At 39.5% G+C, this 19,441-nt stretch overlaps 1 protein-coding gene across 2 annotated transcripts in view; it reads right to left on the bottom strand.

The window, feature by feature from the left end:
* The window catches only part of CTSO (cathepsin O), a 50,191-nt gene that overhangs the window by 16,096 nt on the left and 14,654 nt on the right, over positions 1 to 19,441 (bottom strand). Inside the window, exon 3 of one of the 2 annotated variants that reach the window (XM_049905683.1) lies at positions 19,172 to 19,311. The exons of the other annotated variant lie outside the window; for it this stretch is intronic. Within the exon in view, the coding sequence (XP_049761640.1) occupies positions 19,172 to 19,311 (140 nt within the window). The remainder of the gene's footprint in view (positions 1 to 19,171; positions 19,312 to 19,441) is intronic. 2 annotated transcript variants of the gene reach the window in all.

The raw sequence follows: 19,441 nt of genomic DNA, 5'->3' as shown, positions 1-19,441 counted from the left end.
ATCTAGATTTTCAAATGGAAAAAAAAGAAAAGAAAACCGAAAGTCTCTTTTAACTGTGAAAATATAATTATTAATTAAAGGTAAATTAGTTATATCATTATTGCAAATTCAGACAATGCAAGATTAAAGTAAACTTTCAGAGACTAAGAAAATGCTTAGACCAACTGATGAATTTTTCAAAGACTAATCGGTCCGCTGAATATATGACATCTGTTTATAAGCAATGTTTCTACAAAGAGTGAGAACCAAATCTCACCCCACCCTTTAAACCCAACTAATCTTTCACCGGGTCCTCTGCCTCTTTATCATCCACCATTCCTATCCCAAGGGTGGACGTCAGTGATGAGATGAAGTAGGGTGAGGATGTAAGTTTAATTCATTATTTGAGGGACACAAGAACTGAATGAATTAATTTTTTAAGCTGTATTATGGCTTGAATTTTGTCCCCCACAAAAGATATGCTGAAGTCCTAAATTCTGGTACCTGTGAATATGACCTTATTTGGAAATGGCATCTTTGTAGATGTAATTAGTTAACATGAGGTCACACTGGAGTAGGGTAAGTCTTAATCCAACATGACTTGTGTCCTTATAAAAAGAGAAGAGACACAGATACAGAGAGATTCAGAGGGAAAACGACCATGTGAAGACGGAGGCACAGGTTGGAGTGATGCTGCCCTAGGCAAGGAATGCCTGGAGCTACGAGAAGAGGCAAATGGCCTCTGGAAGAGGTAAGGATCTTCCCTTACAGGCTTTCAAGGGAGCATGGCCCTACCAACACTTTGATTTTGGACTTCTAGACTGTACATACACGCAGAAGCTGCACATAGATCAGGAGGCAGTCATTCAATCAGAGCAAGGGGATATTATGTGGCTTAAAAATCAGAAAATGAATGTAGTACGGTTGTATCCTTTCACCTTACTTATTCAATGTGTATGCTTAACAAATAATTCAAGAAGCTGGACTATATGAAGAAGAACGAAGCATCAGGATTGGAGGAAGACTCATTAACTACCTGCCTGCTGAATATAAACACAACTTGAAGTACATACTGATGAAGGTCAAAGACTACACTCTTCAATATAGATTGAACATAAAAAAAATCTTCACAGCTAGTCCAATAAAAAACACCATGATAAATGGCTAAGAAACAGAGGTTGTCAAGGGTTTCAGTCTACTTGGATCAAGATTATTACTTGGATCAATAATCTTGAAGTAGCAGCCATGAAATCAAAAGGCATATTGCGGAGGCGGACCCAAGATGGCAGAATAGACAGACGCTTCCATCGAGCCCTCTTTACAACAAAGACCCGAAAAAACAAGTGAAACGAATACATTTGTGACAAGCTGGGAGCCCTGAGCAACAAAGGCAGGCTTAGACAACAAACTGAGGGGCAGGGGAAGGCAGAGACCGTTCAGAAGCGGAGAGGTGTTACCTGACCTGAATTGCAGGAAGCCCTCAGGCACCATTCTTGGAGCGGAGGCAGCGGTGGCGGCAGAGGCGGGCTGGTCCTAGGGTTCAGCCACAGTTTCCTCAGGGAGAAGCAGCCAGCCACACAGCCCACTCACACCTCCGGAACCTGAGGACAAGGGCTCTCTTGGCAAAAGCTAAGTACTTGCGTATATTTTACCGTGCCCCCCCCAACCCAGCTTCAGCGGCTGAATCCGTAGGCCTGAGATAGACCCTGGTGAGCACCTGTAGCCGTCCTCCCGGCCTTGAGGAAGGAAAAAAAAATTGCAACTGGGGGGAAAAGATAATTTGCTAGCTCCATTAACTGGGGGAGCTCAGGATGGAAACGGCTCCTGTCCAGGCATAAACCATGCATGGACCTTGAGCACCTTTCCTTTCTGCATGGACCTGTGTGGGCCTATTTCAGGAGGATAGGCCCTTGTTGGCAAACTCCAACCGTTTCAGCTGTGCGGTGGAGAGGTGGGTGTTTGACATTTGACATTGCTTTGCCTATTAAACAAGGTCCTCACCTATCCACAACAGGGACCTAAGGACGGGTGGCTCCACTTGGGTCACCCAGCCACCCGCAACATGGGCCCAGGGATAACTGGTACCTCCCAGTCCTTACAACAAAATCTTTGGGTCCCCATGGTCCTTTTGCAGAGCCCAGCCAGCAGCATGCTCTAAGGAACAGAGACACGTTTTCCTCAGAGACACTTGGGGGTCGGTTCTCAGCCCCCTGCCTTGTTCAGAGAGTGACCCCCTGCTGCAATCAGATACGGTTATATACCCCAATCACCCCTGCCCCTCTAAAGACTGATGGACAGAGCCTGTACCACACACTTGATATCAGCTACCTGGAAACCTGAGCTGAATTCATACAAGAAAACTGAATGGACTCCTAGACGGATATACCTGATAACAGCTCTACCCAGCTGGGGACAGGACACCAGAGCTCCAAAGGCGAAAATAATCAAGCTAGCTCACTCAAGCAACCCATAAGGGTATACCAATACAAATCAAAGCAAGCAGCTATGACAGAGTAAGCAAGCGTAAATGAATACAATAACTTATAGATGGCTTGGAGACAACAGTCAATATCAAGTCACATAAAGAAACAGGCCATGATCACCTCAACAGGCTCTCAAAACAAAGAATCCAGGGATCTTTTAGATGAAAGTGCATTCCTGCAATTATCAGATGCAGAATACAAAAGTTTAATATACAGAACCCTTCAAGACAGCAGAAAGGAAATGAGGCAATGCGCAGAACAAGCCAAGGAACACACAGATAAAGCAACTGAAGAAATCAGAAAGATTATTCAGGAACATAATGAAAAGTTTAATAAGCTGGAAAAATCCACAGACAGCAATCAGAAATTCAGAAGATTAACAATAAAATTACAGAATTAGATAACTCAATAAAGTCAGAGGAGCAGAATTGAACAAGTAGAAGCTAGAATTTCTGAACTCGAACATAAATCACTTGGCACTAATATATTTGAAGAAAAATCAGATAAAATAATTTTAAAAAATGAAGAAACTTTAAGAGTCATGTGGGACTCTATCAAGAGAAATAACCTACGAGTGATTGGAGTATCAGAACAGGGAGGGATAACAGAAAATACAGAGAAAATTGTTGAGGATTTGTTGGCAGAAAACTTTCCTGATATTGTGAAAGATGAGAAGGTATCTATCCAAGATGCTCACTGAACTCCACATAAGGTAGATCTTAAAAGAAAGTCACCAAAACATATTATAATCAAGCTGGCCAAAACCAAAGATAAAGAGACAATTATAAGAGCAGCAAGGGATAAAAGAAAAGTCACCTACAAGGGAGAGCCAATAAGAATTACCTCAGACTACTCGGCAGAAACCATGCAGGCAAGAAGGCAATGGGATGACATATTTAAAAAATTGAAGGAAAAAAATTGCCTGCCAAGAATCATATATCCATCAAAACTGTCTCTTAAATATGAAGGTGAAATTAAGACATTTCCAGATAAACACAAGTTGAGGGAATTCATAAAAACCAAACCAAAACTACAAGAGATACTAAAAGGAGTTCTTTGGTTAGAAAATCAATAATATCAGGTATCGACCCGAGACTAGAACACTGGGCAGAGCAACCAGAAGTCAACCCAGACAGGGAAATCAAAAATAAATAAATAAATAAATAAAGCAAGATTAAAAAAAAAAAAAAAAGCCCAACACAGGATAACAGCAATGTTATTATATAAAACAAGACAACATTAAAATAATAAAGAGGGACTAAGAAATGTAATCATACACCTTCCATATGGAGAGGAAGATACAGTGATACAAACAAATAAAAGTTAGTTATACATTTAGAAAAATAGGGATAAATAATAAGGTAACCACAAAGGAGACAAACTAACCTACTCATCAAAATAAAATACAAGGGAAAAATACAGACTCAGCAGAAACAAAAACAACAAATATGAGGAAAGGACAATATATAAAGAAAATCTACTCAGAACATAAAATCAAATAGGAAAAGGAAGCTGTCAACACACAAAAAAAAGACATCAAAATGATAGCACTAAATTCATACCTATCCATAATTACCCTGAATGTAAATGGACTAAATGCACCAATAAAGAGACAGAGAGTGGCAGAACAGATAAAAAGCAAGATCCATCTGTATGCTGCCTACAAGAGACACAGCTTAGACTTAGAGACACAAACAAACTAAAACTCAAAGGATGGAAAAAATATATCAAGCAAACAACAATCAAAAAGAGTAGGAGTGGCAATATTAATTTCTGACAAAATAGACTTTAAAGTTAAATCCATCAGAAAGGATAAGGAAGGACACTATATAATGATTAAATGGACAATACACCAAGAAGATATAACCATATTAAATATTCATGCACCCAGTGACAGCGCTGCAAGATACATAAAACAAACTCTATCAGCATTGAAAAGTGAGATAGACAGCTCCACAATAATAGTAGGAGACTTCACCACATCACTTTCGGTGAAGGACAGGACATCCAGAAAGAAGCTCAATAAAGACACGGAAGGTCTAAATGCCACAATCAACCAACTTGACCTCGTAGACATATACAGAACACTCCACCCAACAGCAACTAACGTATTTCTTATCTAGTGCACATGGAACATTCTCTAGAATAGACCACATATTAGGTCATAAAGCAAGCCTTAGCAGAATTCAAAACACTGAAATATTACAAAGCATCTTCTCTGACCATAAGGCCATAAAAGTGGAAATCAATAACAGGAAAATTCGGGAAAAGAAATCAAACACTTGGAAACTGAACAATACCCTGCTCAAAAAGACTGGATTATAAAAAGAAAACATTAAAGATGGAATAAAGAAATTCACAGAATCCAATGAGAATGAAAACAGTTCTTATCAGAACCTTTGGGACCCAGCAAAAGTGGTGCTCAGAAGCCAATTTATATCAATAAATGCACACATCCAAAAAGAAGAAAGGGCCAAAATCAAAGAACTATCCTTACAACTTGAACAAATAGAAAGAGAGCAACAGAAGAAACCCACAGGCACCAGAAGAAAACAAATAATAAAAATTAGAGCTAAACTAAATGAAATACAAAACAGAAAAACAATTGAAAGAATTAACAAGACCAAAAGCTGTTTTTTTTAAAAACTCAAGAAAAACAGGGGAGGAAGCAAATAACCTGAATAAGAAATGAGATGGGCGATATTACAACAGACCCAACTGAAATTAAAAGAGTCACATCAGATTACTATGAAAAGCTGTACTCAAACAAATTTGAAAACATAGAAGAAATGGATGAATTCCTAGAAACACACTACCTACCTAAACTAACACAAACACAAGTAGAAAAACTAAATAGACCCGTAACAAAAGAAGAGATTGAAAAGATAATAAAAAAACTCCCAACAACAAAAAAAAAAGCCCTGGTCCAGATGGCTTCACTGCAGAGTTCTAGGAAACTTTCAGAGAAGAGTTAACACCACTACTACTAAAGGAATTTCAGAGCATAGAAAAGGATGGAATACTACCAAATTCATTCTATGAAGCCACCATATCCCTTATACCAAAACCAGGTAAAGACACCACAAGAAAAGATAATTATAGACCTAATCTCTCATGAATGTAGATGCAAAAATCCTCAACAAAATTCTAGCCAATAGAATTCAACAACATATCAAAAAAATAATTCACCATGACCAAGTGGGATTCATACCAGGTATGCAGGGATGGTTCAACATTAGAAAAACAATTAATGTAATACACCACATAAATAAAACAAAAGACAAGAATCATATGATTTTCTCAATTGATACAGAAAAGGCATTTGATAAAGTTCAACACTCATTCATGATGAAAACTCTCAGCAAAATAGGAATAGAAGGAAAATTTCTCAACATAATAAAGGACATTTATACAAAGCCAACAGCCAACATCACCCTAAATGGAGAGACCCTGAAAACATTCCCATTGAGATCGGGAACCAGACAAGGATGCCCTTTATCATCACTCTTATTCAACATTGTGCTGGAAATCCTAGCCAGAACAATTAGGCTAGATAGAGAAATGAAATGTATCCAGGTTGGCAAAGACGACAAAGTATCTCTATTTGCAGATGACATGATCTTATACACAGAAAAGCCTAAGGAATGCTCCAGAAAACTACTGCAACTAATAGAAGAGTTCAGCAGAGTATCAGGATACAAGATAAACATACAAAAATCAGTGGGATTCCTCTACACCAACAAAAAGAACATAGAAGAGGAAATCACCAAATCAATGCCATTTACAGTATTTCCCAAGAAGATAAAATACTCAGGAATAAATTTTACCAGAGATGTAAAAGACTTACACAAAGAAAGCTACAGTACACTTCTGCAAGAAACCAAAAGAGACTTACATAAGTGGAAGAACATACCTTGCTCATGGATAGGAAGACTTAACATTATAAAAATGTCTGTTCTACCAAAAGCGATCTATACATTTAATGTAATTCCGATCCAAATCCCAACGACATTCTTTAATGAGATGGAGAAACAAATCACCAATTTCATATGGAAGGGAAAGAGGCCCTGGATAAATAAGACATTACTGAAAAAGAAGAACGAAGTGGGAGGCCTTACTTTATGTGATTTTAGAACCTATTATACCACCACAGTAGTCAAAACAGCCTGGTACTGGTACGACAACAGATACATGGACCAATAGAACAGAATTGAGAATCCAGACATAAATCCATCCACATATGAGCAGCTGATATTTGACGAAGGCCCCCAAACAGTTAAATGGGGAAAAGACAGTCTTTTTAACAAATGGTTTTGGCATAACTGGATATCCATGTGCAAAAAAAATGAAACAAGACCCATAACTCACTCCATGCAGAAAAACTAACTCAAAATGGATCAAAGACCTAAATATAAAATCTAAAAGGATAAAGATCATGGAAGAAAAAATAGCGACGACGTTAGGAGCCCTAATAAATGGCATAAACAGTATAGAAAACATTATAAAGAATGTAGAAGAAAAACTAGATAACTGGGAGCTCCTAAAAATCAAACACTTATGCTCATCCAAAGACTTCACCAAAAGAGTAAAAAGACTACCTACAGGCTGGGAAAAAGTTCTTAGCTATGATATTTCTGATCAGTGCCTGATGTCTAAAATCTACATAATACTGCAAAAACTCAACTACAAAAAGACAAATAACCCAATTAAAAAATGGGCAAAAGATATGAATAGACACTTCACTAAAGAAGGCATTCAGGTAGGTAAGAGATATATGAGGAAATGTTCACGATCATTAGCCATTAGAGAAATGCAGATCAAAACTACAATGAGATTTCATCTCACTCCAACAAGGCTGGCATTAATCCAAAAAACACAAAATAATAAATGTTGGAGAGGCTGTGGAGAGACTGGAACACTTCTACACTGCTGGTGGGAATGTCAAATGGTACAACCACTTTGGAAATCGATTTGGCGCTTCCTTCAAAAGCTAGAAATAGAACTACCATACGATCCAGCAATTGCACTTCTTGGAATATTAGAAAAATAAGAGCCTTTACAGGAACAGATATATGCACACCCATGTTTATTGCAGCACTGTTTACAATAGCAAAAAGATGGAAGCAACCAAGGTGCCCATCAACGGGTGAATGGATAAATAAATTATGGTATATTCACACAATGGAATACTACGCAACAGTAAAGAATAGTGAGGAATCTGTGAAACATTTCATAACATGGAGGAACCTGGAAGGCATTATGCTGAGTGAAATTAGTCAGTTGCAAAAGGATAAATATTGTATAAGACCACTATTATAAGAACTTGAGAAATACTTTAAACTGAGAAGAAAACATTCTTTTGTGGTTATGAGAGGGGGGAGGGAGAGAGGGTGGCAGAAGTGTACTCACAAATTAGATAGTAGATAAGAACTACTTTAGGTGAAAGGAAAGACAGTACACAATACAGGGGAGGTCAGCACAATTGGACTAAACCAAAAGCAAAGAAGTTTCCTGAGTAAACTGAATGCTTCGAAGGCCAGTGTAGCAGGGGCAGGGGTCTGGGGACCATGGTTTCAGGGGACATTTAAGTCAATTGGCATAATAAAATCTATTAAGAAAACATTCTGCATCCCACTTTGAAGAGTGGCGTCTAGGGTCCTAAACGCTAGCAAGCAGCCATCTAAGATGAATCAATTGGTCTCAACCTACCTGCATCAAAGGAGAATGAAGAACACCAAGGACACAAGGTGATTACAAGCCCAAGAGACAGAAAGGGCCACATGAATCAGCGACTACATCATCCTGAGACCAGAAGAACTAGATGGTGCCCGGCTACAACCGATGACTGCCCGGACAGGGAACACAACAGAGCACCCCTGAGGGAGCAGGAGAGCAGTGGGATGCAGACCCCTAATTCTCATAAGACCAGACTTAATGGTCTGAGACTGAAAGGACCCCGGTGGTCATGGCCCCCAGACGTTCTGTTGGCCCAGGACAGGAAGTATTCCCAAAGCCAACTCTTCCGACATGGATTGGACTGGACAATGGGTTGGAGAGGGATGCTGGTGAGGAATGAGCTTCTTGGATCAGGTGGACACTTGAGACTATGTTGGCATCTCCTGCCTGGAGGGGAGATGAAAGGGTCGGGGGGGTTAGAAGCTGGTGAAAAGGACACGGAAAGGGAGAATGGCTGGAGAGAGAAGGCTGTCTCATTAGGGGGAGAGTAATTGGGAGTGTGTAGCAAGGTGTATGTGGGTTTTTGTGTGAGAGACTGACTTGATTTGTAAACTTTCACTTAAAGCACAATAAAAATTATTTTCTCAAAAAAGGCATGTTGCTCTGAAGAATTACGTAGCAAAAGATTCTTTCAAATGCTAAAAAGGAAAGATATCACTTTGATGACTTAAGTGTGTCTGACCAGTGCTAAGGTCTTTTCTAACACCTCATGTATGCGCAAGTAGGACAATGAAAAAGGAAGACTGTAGAAGACTTGATGCATTTGAATTGTTGCTTTGGCAAATAATATTGAATACAGAATGGACTTCCAGAAGAACAAATTAGTCTTGGAGGAAGTGCAGCCAGAATGTTCCTTGGAATGGAAAATGGAAGATTTCCTCTTGCTTACTTTGGACACATCATCAAGAAAGACCAACCAGTAAAAATAGACATCATGTTAGGTAAAGCAGAGGGTTAGCAAAAATGAGGGAAAACCTCCATGAGATGACTGACACAATTGCTGCAACAATGGGCTCAAACATACCAATGGTCATGAAGACGGTGCAGGACCAGACAACGTTTAGTTCTATCATACATATGGCTGCTATGATTCCAAGGTGACTGGATGGCAACTAACAGCAATACAGTCCACAACTATGAGAGATAAACTTCTGTTGTTTTAAGCCACCCGCTTTGTGGTATATTATGGTAGACCTAGGAAACTAATAAGGCTGTATGCAGACAGATGCCAGCATGCACCATTAAGTATGCATATCACATATGCACGTGAAATATCTTAATGCTATAAACCCAAATTAGTTATTCCTCAATCAAATACTGGCTGACCATTTTAGCTGATTCTGAATCTATTTATTCACCTCCTTTTATCTGACAAATTGGAACAACATATTAAAAAGCCTGGTCCTGAAATAAAAGGAGGTGATGGAGGAAACAGAGCCAGTGGATCTCCCTAAAGGAAGACGAAGGAACCACAGAAAAGGCAAAGATGAGCCTAGGATTCGAAACTGGACTTAAGTTACACACTCTTAAGACTGTGTGCTGCAGTGTTAGGCAAAGGAAGAACAATTGGATATATTTGAGTTTGAGCAACTTAATGGCTTTAAGTGGTCTTATTTGTCTCTACATTCCCTGTGCTTATGACACAGTAAAATAGTCACTAAATGAATCTACAGCAGGGGCCCCAGCCCTTGAGAAATGTGACAACCATACCTATATAGTCAAGGAGGGCAGTTCCTGTTGGAAAATATCCTCCATTATATTCCTTTAATTAAAGATTTCTATTTTTTTTATTAGAAGTTCCCCTTAAATGCAATTTAGATACTTCCAGAAGGACTGAGTATGACTAATTCACACTTCGCTGTGAAAATCTAATACTTGACAGGCTTAATTGAAGGAGAAGAAGGGAGAATTAGGAAGAGGATTTAAAAATAAACCATGCAATAGGACCCTAAAACATAGATTTTACCTCTTTTGTAATTTTGTCCTGGGTCCCTGGACTTAGTGTCCTGTGGGTCAATGAAAACCATCTTCTCTACTGCCTTTGACAAAAGGCTGAATAGAGAAACAGCTGCCGTTTGTTTGCAATCCCAGAAGAAGGCATTAAGAGGACACATGGGCAGGAACCCTAAGGTGAGGGTAAGAACAGTGAAGGGAAGCCTTCAGTACTGTCTAGTAGGGGGCAGGAACCCTAAGGTGAGGGTAGGAACAGTGAAGGGAAGCCTTCAGTACTGTCTAGTAGGCAGACCAACAGAGGAGAAGAGCAAAGGCAGAAGCACCATGGTGATAATCCGACTCATGGTGACCCCATAGAATTTTCTTGACTGTAATCATTACAGAAGCAGATTGCCAGGTCTTTTCCACAGTGCAGCTGGTGGGTCTGAACTGCCAACTTTACGTTAGTAAAAACCCACTGCTGTTGGGTCAGTTCTGACTCATACTGACTCTACTGGTTAGTGGTGGAGAGCAAACCATTTGGACCACCCAGGGACCTCGGAGATCTATAAAATAAGATTTCATTCTTTCTAGAAAATACTTTTATCATGAAGATTACATAAGGCTTTGGGGAGGGAGATAAAATTCTGTTATGGATTGAACTGTGTCCACCTAAAATATGTGTTGGAATGGTAACCCCTCTATACCCACTATCCTTGAGTCAATTCTGACTCATAGCAAACCTATAGGACAGATTAGAACTGCCCCATAGGGTTTCCAAGGAGCAGCTGGTAGATTCAAACTGCCAGCCTTTTGGTTAGTAGCCGAGCTCTTAACCACTGTGCTAACCCCTATATGTCGTTGTTGTTAGGTGCCATGGATTTTGAACTCGTAGCGACCCTATGCACAAAAGAATGAAACACCGCCAGGTCCTGAGCTATCCTCACAATCGTTGTTATGCTTCAGCCCATTGTTACGCTCACTGTGTCAATCCACCTCCTTCACGGTCTTCCTCTTTTTCACTGACACTCTATTTTATCAAGCATGATGTCTTTTTCCAGGGACTGGTCCCTCATGATAACATGTCCAAAGTAAGTGAGACGAAGTCTTGCCATCCTCACTTCCAAGGAACACTCTGACTGTACTTCTTCTAAGACAGATTTGTTCATTTTTTTGGCCGTACATGGTATATTCAATATTCTTCATCAACACCCTAATTCAAAGGCATCAATTCCTCTTCAGTCTTCCTTATTCACTGCCCAGCTTTTACAGGCATATGAGGTGACTAAAAACATCGTGGCTTGGGTCAGGTTCACCTTAGTCCTTAAACTGACATCTTTGCTTTTTAACACTTTAAAGAGGTCTTTAGTAGCAGATTTGCCTGATCCAATGTGTCATTTGATTTCCTGACTGCTGCTTTAATGGGTGTTGATTGTGGATCCCTTATATAGATGGATGTAATTCCACCTGGGAATAGGGATTTCTTTGTTACATTAATAAGACCGTTACCAGTGTGGTGTGTGTCCTAAACCTAATCACTTCTGAGTTATAAGAAAAAGCAGATTAGACACAAAAGCAAGTAGAAATAAGGGAGCATTAGCCTAGAGCTGGTGCCCTGGTTTCAGGCTACTAGCCTCCTGACCTATGAGAAAACAAATTTCTGTTCATTAAAGGCACCCACTCGTGGTGTTTGTGTTATAGCAGCACTAGGAAAGGAAGACAAATTCTTTATTCATTTATTTTTCTTTCTCTTATTATTAGATTTGGGGCAAGCTGTTTAAAAATCTGGGTCTCATGTTTCCTCATCTGTAAAATGTGTACAGTAATAGTACTTGTCTCACAGATATATTCTACCGATTAAGTGAGCTGATACATGTTTAGAACACAGACAGCAGGTAGTCAGCATATGTAAGTTACTTTAACTAGGGCTTTTTTACTACATAGTTCCCAGAGGGCAGGACTGACATGTTCCAAGATAACATCAGAGACAAACTATTTTTCACTGTAACCACGCATAGATTTAGGAACTCTGGTGGTGCAGTGGTTCACAGCGCGGGTGCTAACCAATATGAATCCACCAGCTGCTCCTTGGGGCAGTTATACTTTGTCCTATAGGGTCGCTATGAGTCGGAATCAACTCAACAGCAGGGGTTTGGTTTGGTTTATGCATAGACTCATGTGTTCCAAAAGTAAGACCACCGGTTGTCCCAGCAATGCTAAGTTTATGAATTCTGATCAATGCCAGGCTGCACTAGCTGATTCTGCCCTAGAAACAACGTATGTTAACCCCAGGCCACCATACTCTGCAATTACCCTTGCTAACTAACCCCCAACCCTCACTTTGACATGCCACTGAGATTCTCTCAATGTGCTGCTCTCCCTTGCTCAGCAAGATTAAAGAGCCCAGCTTTGTATACTAAACAGGCCTCTCTCTATGGAACAGGACTCAGAAATGTGGTATTAAAGATGAGGGGCTCAGGCTAGGGGGATTAAGTAAAAAGGCAGATATGTGGACTGTTTTGAGATATGTGATGGAGACATATGTCAAACAGAACCTGGTGATGGTTAGATATGGAGTGTGGATTGGGTAAAGAGAGGAATCAAGGCTTTGCATTTGTGGCTTCAGTTGAGTGGTATTAATTACTGAGCTGGGAAAGATCAGATTAGAGGCATTACTTTAGGGATTGTTCATGAGTTCTGAACATTTTGGACACATTCAGTCTGAAATGCCTATTAAACATGCAAGTGAAAATATTCAAGTGGTTGCCTATGGAATTTTTAGAGCACAAATAACATTCTATATACAATTACGTCAAATCAAGACATTTTCCTAAATATTGTGATGAAGCACAGCTATTAGATGGGAAGAAAACCACAAGCAACAATATAAGGACTATTATCTGCTGTGATCAGAATTAGAAGAACCGGCAGGAAATAGGCTACTGCAGAATTTTTCAGGGAGCAGAACTTTTTGACTTTAGTTAGCTTCCAAGAATCTTCTCCTCAACCACCACGTGACTGTCAGTTTGTCATACTGTGAGGGCTTGCATGTTGCTGTGATACTAGTATTTCAAATGCCACTGGTATTTCAAATACCAGCAGGGTCACCCTTGGTGACCAGGTTTTAGTGGAGCTTCCAGACTAAGACAGACAAAGAAGAAGGACCTGGCAGTCCACTTCTGAAAAAAAAATGGCCCTGTGAAAATCTTAATAGCAGCAAAATATGGTCTGATATAGTGCTGGAAGATGAGCCTCTCAGGTTGGAAAGTACTCAAAATATGACTGGGGAAGAGCTACCTCTTCAAAGTAGAAAATAAAAAATAAGTAGAGTTGACCTTAATGACGTGGATGGAGTCAAGTTTTCAGGACATTCATTTGCTGATGTGGCACCACTCAAAATGAGAAGAAACAGCTGTAAATATCCATTAATTATGGGAGTGTGAAATGTAGGAAATATGAACCTAGGAAAATTGGAAATTGTCAAAAATGAAACGAAACACATAAATATTGATATCATAGTTGTTAATGAGCTGAAATGGACTGGTATTGGCCATTTTGAATCAGACAATCATATGGTCTCCTGTGCTGGAAATGACAAATTGAAGATGAACAGTGTCAAAAAGAATATTTCAAGATCTATGCTGAAGTACAACACCATCAGTGATAGGATAATATCCATATGCCTATAAGGACGACCGGTTAATTATTATTCAAATTTACACATCAGCCACTAAGGCCAAAGATGAGGAAAATGAAAATTTCTACCAACTTCTACAAGATGCACTGATAATTACTGGTGATTGGAATACGAAGGCTGGAAACAAAGAAGAAGGACTGGTAGTTGGAAAGTATGGCCTTTGTGATAGAAATGACACTGGAGATTACATGACAGAATTTTGCAAGACCAACGACCTCTTCACTACAAGTACATTTTCTCAAGAAAACAAACAGTGACTATACACATGGACCTCACCAGCTGGCGTACAGAGAATGAAATCAACTACGTCTGTGAATAAGATGATGGAAAAGCTCAATTATCATTAAACAGAACAAGGCCAGGGGCCGACTGTGGAACAGACCATCAATTGCTCATATGCAAGGTCAAGCTGAAGCTGACGAGAGCCAAAGTATATCCCACTTGAATTTAGAGACCATCTCAAGAATAGATTTGACATGTTAAACACTAATGATTGAGGACCAGACTAGTTGTGCAATGATATCAAGGACGTCATTCATGAAGAAAACAAGGGTCATTAAAAAGACAAGAAAGGGAGACCAAAATGGATGTCAGAAGAGACTCTGAAACTTGCTCTTGAAAGAGTAGCTAAAGGAAAAGAAGGAAATGATGAAGTAAAACAGCTGAACAGAAGATTTCAAGGGGTGGTTCGAGAAGACAAAGTATTACAATGAAATGTGAAAAGGCCTGAAGATAGAAAACCAAGAGGGAAGAACATGTTCGGCATTTCTCAAGCTGAAAGAACTGAAGGAAAAATTCAACCCTTGAGTTGCAATATTGAAGGATTCTACAGGAAAAATATTAAACAACACAAGAAGCACCAAAAGAAGATGGAAGGAAGGAATACAGAGTCACCATACCAAAAAGAACTGGTCAACATTCAACCATTTCATAAGGTAGCATATGATTATGAACTGATGGTACTGAAGGAAGAGGTCTAAGCGGCACTGAAGGCACTAATGAAAAACAAGGCTCCAGGAATTGAAAGAATATCAACTAAGATGTTTCAACAAATGTATGCAGCTCCAGAAGTGCTCACTCGCCTATGCCAAGAAATTTGGAAGACAGTTACTTGGCCAATGGACTGGAAGAGGTCCATATTTATACCCATTTCAAAGAAAGGTGATCCAACAATGTGGAAGTCATTGAACAATATCAATAATATTACACACAAGTAAAATTTTGCTGAAGATCATTCAAAAGCTGTTGCAGCAATACCTAGATAGGGAAATGCCAGAAATTCAAGCAGGATTTAGAAGAGGATGTGGAACCAGGGATACCATTGCTGATGTCAGATGGATTATGGTTGAAAGCAGAGAATACCAGAAAGATGTTTACCTGTGTTTAACTGACTATGCAAATGCATTCGACTGTGTGGATTATAACAAATTATGGATAACACTGACAAGAATGAGAATTCCAGAACGCTTAATTGTGCTCATGAGGAACCTGTTCTCATTCAAAAACAACAAGGGGATACTGTGTGGTTAAAGTCAGGAAAGGTGTGCATCAGGGTTGTATCCTTTCACCATACTTATTCAATCTGTATGCTAAGCAAATAACCCAAGAAGCTGGACTACACAAAGAAGAACATGGCATCAGGATTGGAGGAGGACTCATTAACAACTTGTGACAGGCAGATGACACAGCTTTGCTTGCTGAAAGTGAAAAGGACTTGAAGCACTTCTGATGAAGATCAAAAACCACAGGCTTCAGTCCATGGATTATACCTCAACATAAAGAAAACAAAAGTTCTCACAACTGGACCAATAAGAAACATCATGATAAATGGAGAAAAGACTGAAGTTCTTAAGGATTTCATTTTACTTGGATCCACAATCAACATCCATGGAAAACAGCAGTCAAGAAATCAAATGATTCACTGCATTAGGCAAAGACGTCACTTTAAGACTAAGGTGTGCCTCACCCAAGCCACGACGTTTTCAATGGCCTCATATGCATGTGACAGTCAGACAACAAATGAGGAAGACTGAAGCACTGATGCCTTTGAATTATGGTGTTGAAGAAGAATATTGAATATGCAATGGACTGCCAGAAGAATGAACAAGTCTGTCTTGGAGGAAGTACAGCCAGAATGCTCCTTAGAAGCAAGGATGGTGAGAATTTGTCTCCCTTATTTTGGACATGTTATCGGGAGGGACCAGTTGCTGAAGAAAGACATCATACTTGATAGAGAGTAAGTTAAAAAGAGGTAGATTCTCAACAAGATGAATTGACACAGTGACTGCAATCATGGGCTCAAGCATAGCAAAGATTTGTGAGGATGATGCAGGAACAGGCAGTATTTTGTTCTGTTGTGCATAGGGTCTCTCTGAGTAGGAACCAACTCAACAGCACCTAACTTTAACAACTACTTATCTTCAAACTGGAAAGCAGAGCAGCATAAGGATAAAACATGGTCAACAGCATGTGAGAAAGAAAGAAAAATACAAACAGAAACCGTTCTGCACACAGATACCACTTCTTTGGGGTTATAACAGTTAGGAGGGAGTAAATGAACAGTTAAATCCTAACCAAGTCCAGTTTAAGGAAAAGGGTTACTGAGGTGAGTTTAGGGTGAGTTTGGTTTCCAGCATGGCTGGATAAAGACAGTCTATGACATCATCAGACATGGCTCTCCCTGTCTCCTGGTTTGGTGTGTCTCTTCTACCTTTGTTGGCTTCATTCTCAGAAAGACTTTCTCCTTCATGACACAAGTTAGTTGTCATGAGCTAATGGGGTATAGCCTTCCAGGTGCCATTCAGTAGAAAAGAACAAGCCCTCTTTTACAGTAGAAAAGGGTAAGCCACTTTTTACAATAGCTCCCACACTAGTCCTGTGATTCAACCTCTGTGCAAGCCCATCTCTGAACCAACCACTGCTACAGGAGTTTGGTGGACTGATTGACTTAACTCTGGATCCATCCATGGATCTGAGATTGTATCCCACATACATGTCATAGGAGAGCAGGAGCAAATGAAAATCAACTTCTTTTGCCACAATGGAACAATTAATGGGTGCTGCAAACCAAAACAACACACGTCTATTTTATTTATTTAAACAGCTGCTCCCTGCAAATAACTTGTAGATTGAGATAATACGAATAAGTACAATATAAAAATTAAAGACCAAATGGATACTAAGGACAGCTGTAAGTCCTTACTTGGAGAAGGAATTCACAAACTTTAATAGCTGTTGGACAAATATCTGTGAGTGTATATACAAATAGGTGCGAGGGGCGAGATGCTAAAGCAAGAACGTGAGAAGACACTTCACCGTGAATCCAATAATAAAGCAAAGGAAATGGCAGGAAAATTTAACGTACAGCAAGCAATACAGAACCTGAGAAATAAAATGGATCATTCTAACTAGACTGAGAAACTTTTGGCTGCAAAACATACCATAAAAGAGAAAGCTGAATGAACTGTTGCGGTTTCCACTGCAAACACACTGAGATTATACCCCTGAAGTTAGGGAACTGGTTTGGGCAGTCAACTGACATTCCCTATGCCAATGGTGAGGTGAAGAAAAGTAGGATAGAAGGAAAATCGGTCTTTTAGGGACTCACTCTCTGGCGTCTATACAGTCAGTACTGTTAATGACACTTGTTTTGAAAACCCAAGTTTGTTATAGTGTTTAATATATTAGGGAACAAGAACATTTGCTTATGTGTCATTTCATCTACAAGAGATACAGTAGGAAAATACAGAAAGCCGTACCCAGCTGAACTGAGCTCTGTAGAAATACACAACACACGTGCATGCACACAGCTCAATCACCTACCTGCTACCTCAGTTCACTGCGTGTGTTATGAGCCACACCCATCCGCATCTAGTGTTAGAACGTTCTGTGCACTTTCAGATGGCACTCCTTCCACCATGTCACATTAACTCACAAGCTGCAACCTTTCTAATGCTCGCTTCTAAAAGCATACATGATCCGTTTTTCAAGGTAGAGTACTGTATTTATTGCAGTGTTCATGTATTTTTTATAATTTATTTTTGTTTTTGTTCAGAATACACACAGGAGTACACCAATTCAACAATTTCTACATGTACAATTCATTGACACTGATGACACTCTTTGAGTTGTACAACCATTTGCATCCCCCTTTTCTGGGTTGTTCCTTCTCCATTAGCATAAATTCACTGTCCCCTAAGATTCCCATCTTTCAAGGTACTGTTGTCAGTTTGATCCCATATAGACAGAGCTTAAAAGAGCACAATACTCAAGGCAGGCATTCTTCACTAAGTAAACTATTGTTTGGATTTAAGAAGATTTCAAGGGATATTTTTAGTTTATGGTTCAAAGATTATCTCAGGGCAATAATTTCAGGGATTTTTCCAGCCTCCATAGCTCCAGAAAATCAGGATTCCATCATAATTTGAAATTATGTCCTGCACTTTCCCCCTTTTGATCAGGATTCTTCTAAAGAATCTTTGATCAAAATGCTCAATAATTATAGCCAGGCACCATCCAGTTCTTCTGATCTCATGACAAAGGAGGCAGTTTTTCATGGAGACAATGAGCCACACATTCCATTTCCTCCTCCTATTCCTGACTCCACTCCCCTTCTTCCTCTGTTGCTCCTATTTTTTAAATCATTTATGTGTGTAAAGCTGTTAAGATTTTTTATTAGTTTCCTATTTTTTTGTGTCATTGACAAAGTTTTTGAGTGCTGTGTTCCTATCTCCATGTTTCCCATAAACTCCAGCACTTTTATTGAGTAGTTTTGCATAGGTGGGGATTTTTAGGAACACGCATGTCACCGTATAGCAGAACTGACTGCACCTTTAAGGATCACAGATTAGAAAACGTGTGATCCCACAGGAGGCTGTGGTAGGGAAAGGGTCTTCTGATAGAGATCAGAGAATGAGGCATGAGAACCCAAGGAATAAGTCCACGCTGTTAGTAAATGTTACTTTTTCAGTATTGTTTCCCTTTTGAACCACTTACCATTTAGTGGCCATGTTTACCTTCTCCAACCTTCCAGCTGCTATTGTATAGAAGGCCTGGTGTCTGTGATCCAGCTACAGGAAGTCTCCCTGAGGGAGTGTGCTGAGGGCAATGGCTATCACCATGAGGACACACAAATGAAGGATGAGCTTCAGGAATTAAAGTCAGGGCTCTGATGTCTACATCTCATCCCATCAGAGAGTCTCCTTTCATTGCCATTTTTGGGATGATTGAGGTTTGATTTTATCTAGAAAGATGATGAGTCCATTTACAAGTTTTTGACTGAACTTGATCGCAATAATGCCTTCCGATGCTAAGTTTTTTTTTTTTTAAAGAATCTGAAACTTACCATCTTCTGGTTTCTCACTTGCGTTACAACATGCTTCTCTCTCCAGTCAAATCTCACTGGCAAGGATACGTTGGTGATTGACATTTGTAGGTCTGTTGGGTATCTGGGAAATCTGGAAGGCTTGCTTCTCAAATAAATTGCTGAATGGAAACATGAAATGAAAATACTACCAGTAACACATTATAGGGCGAGATCCTTACAATTATTTCTCTAGGACATTTTCAAAAAGAAACATATTGTAGAAACTTTCCAAGAGGAAGCTTGTCATTC

The sequence above is a fragment of the Elephas maximus genome, chromosome 13, assembly GCF_024166365.1.
Source record: "Elephas maximus indicus isolate mEleMax1 chromosome 13, mEleMax1 primary haplotype, whole genome shotgun sequence".
In the NCBI taxonomy this organism is placed as follows: Eukaryota; Metazoa; Chordata; class Mammalia; order Proboscidea; family Elephantidae; genus Elephas; species Elephas maximus.
Note: the sequence above shows the minus strand (reverse complement) of the source record. Positions and strands in the feature narration are given on the sequence as shown.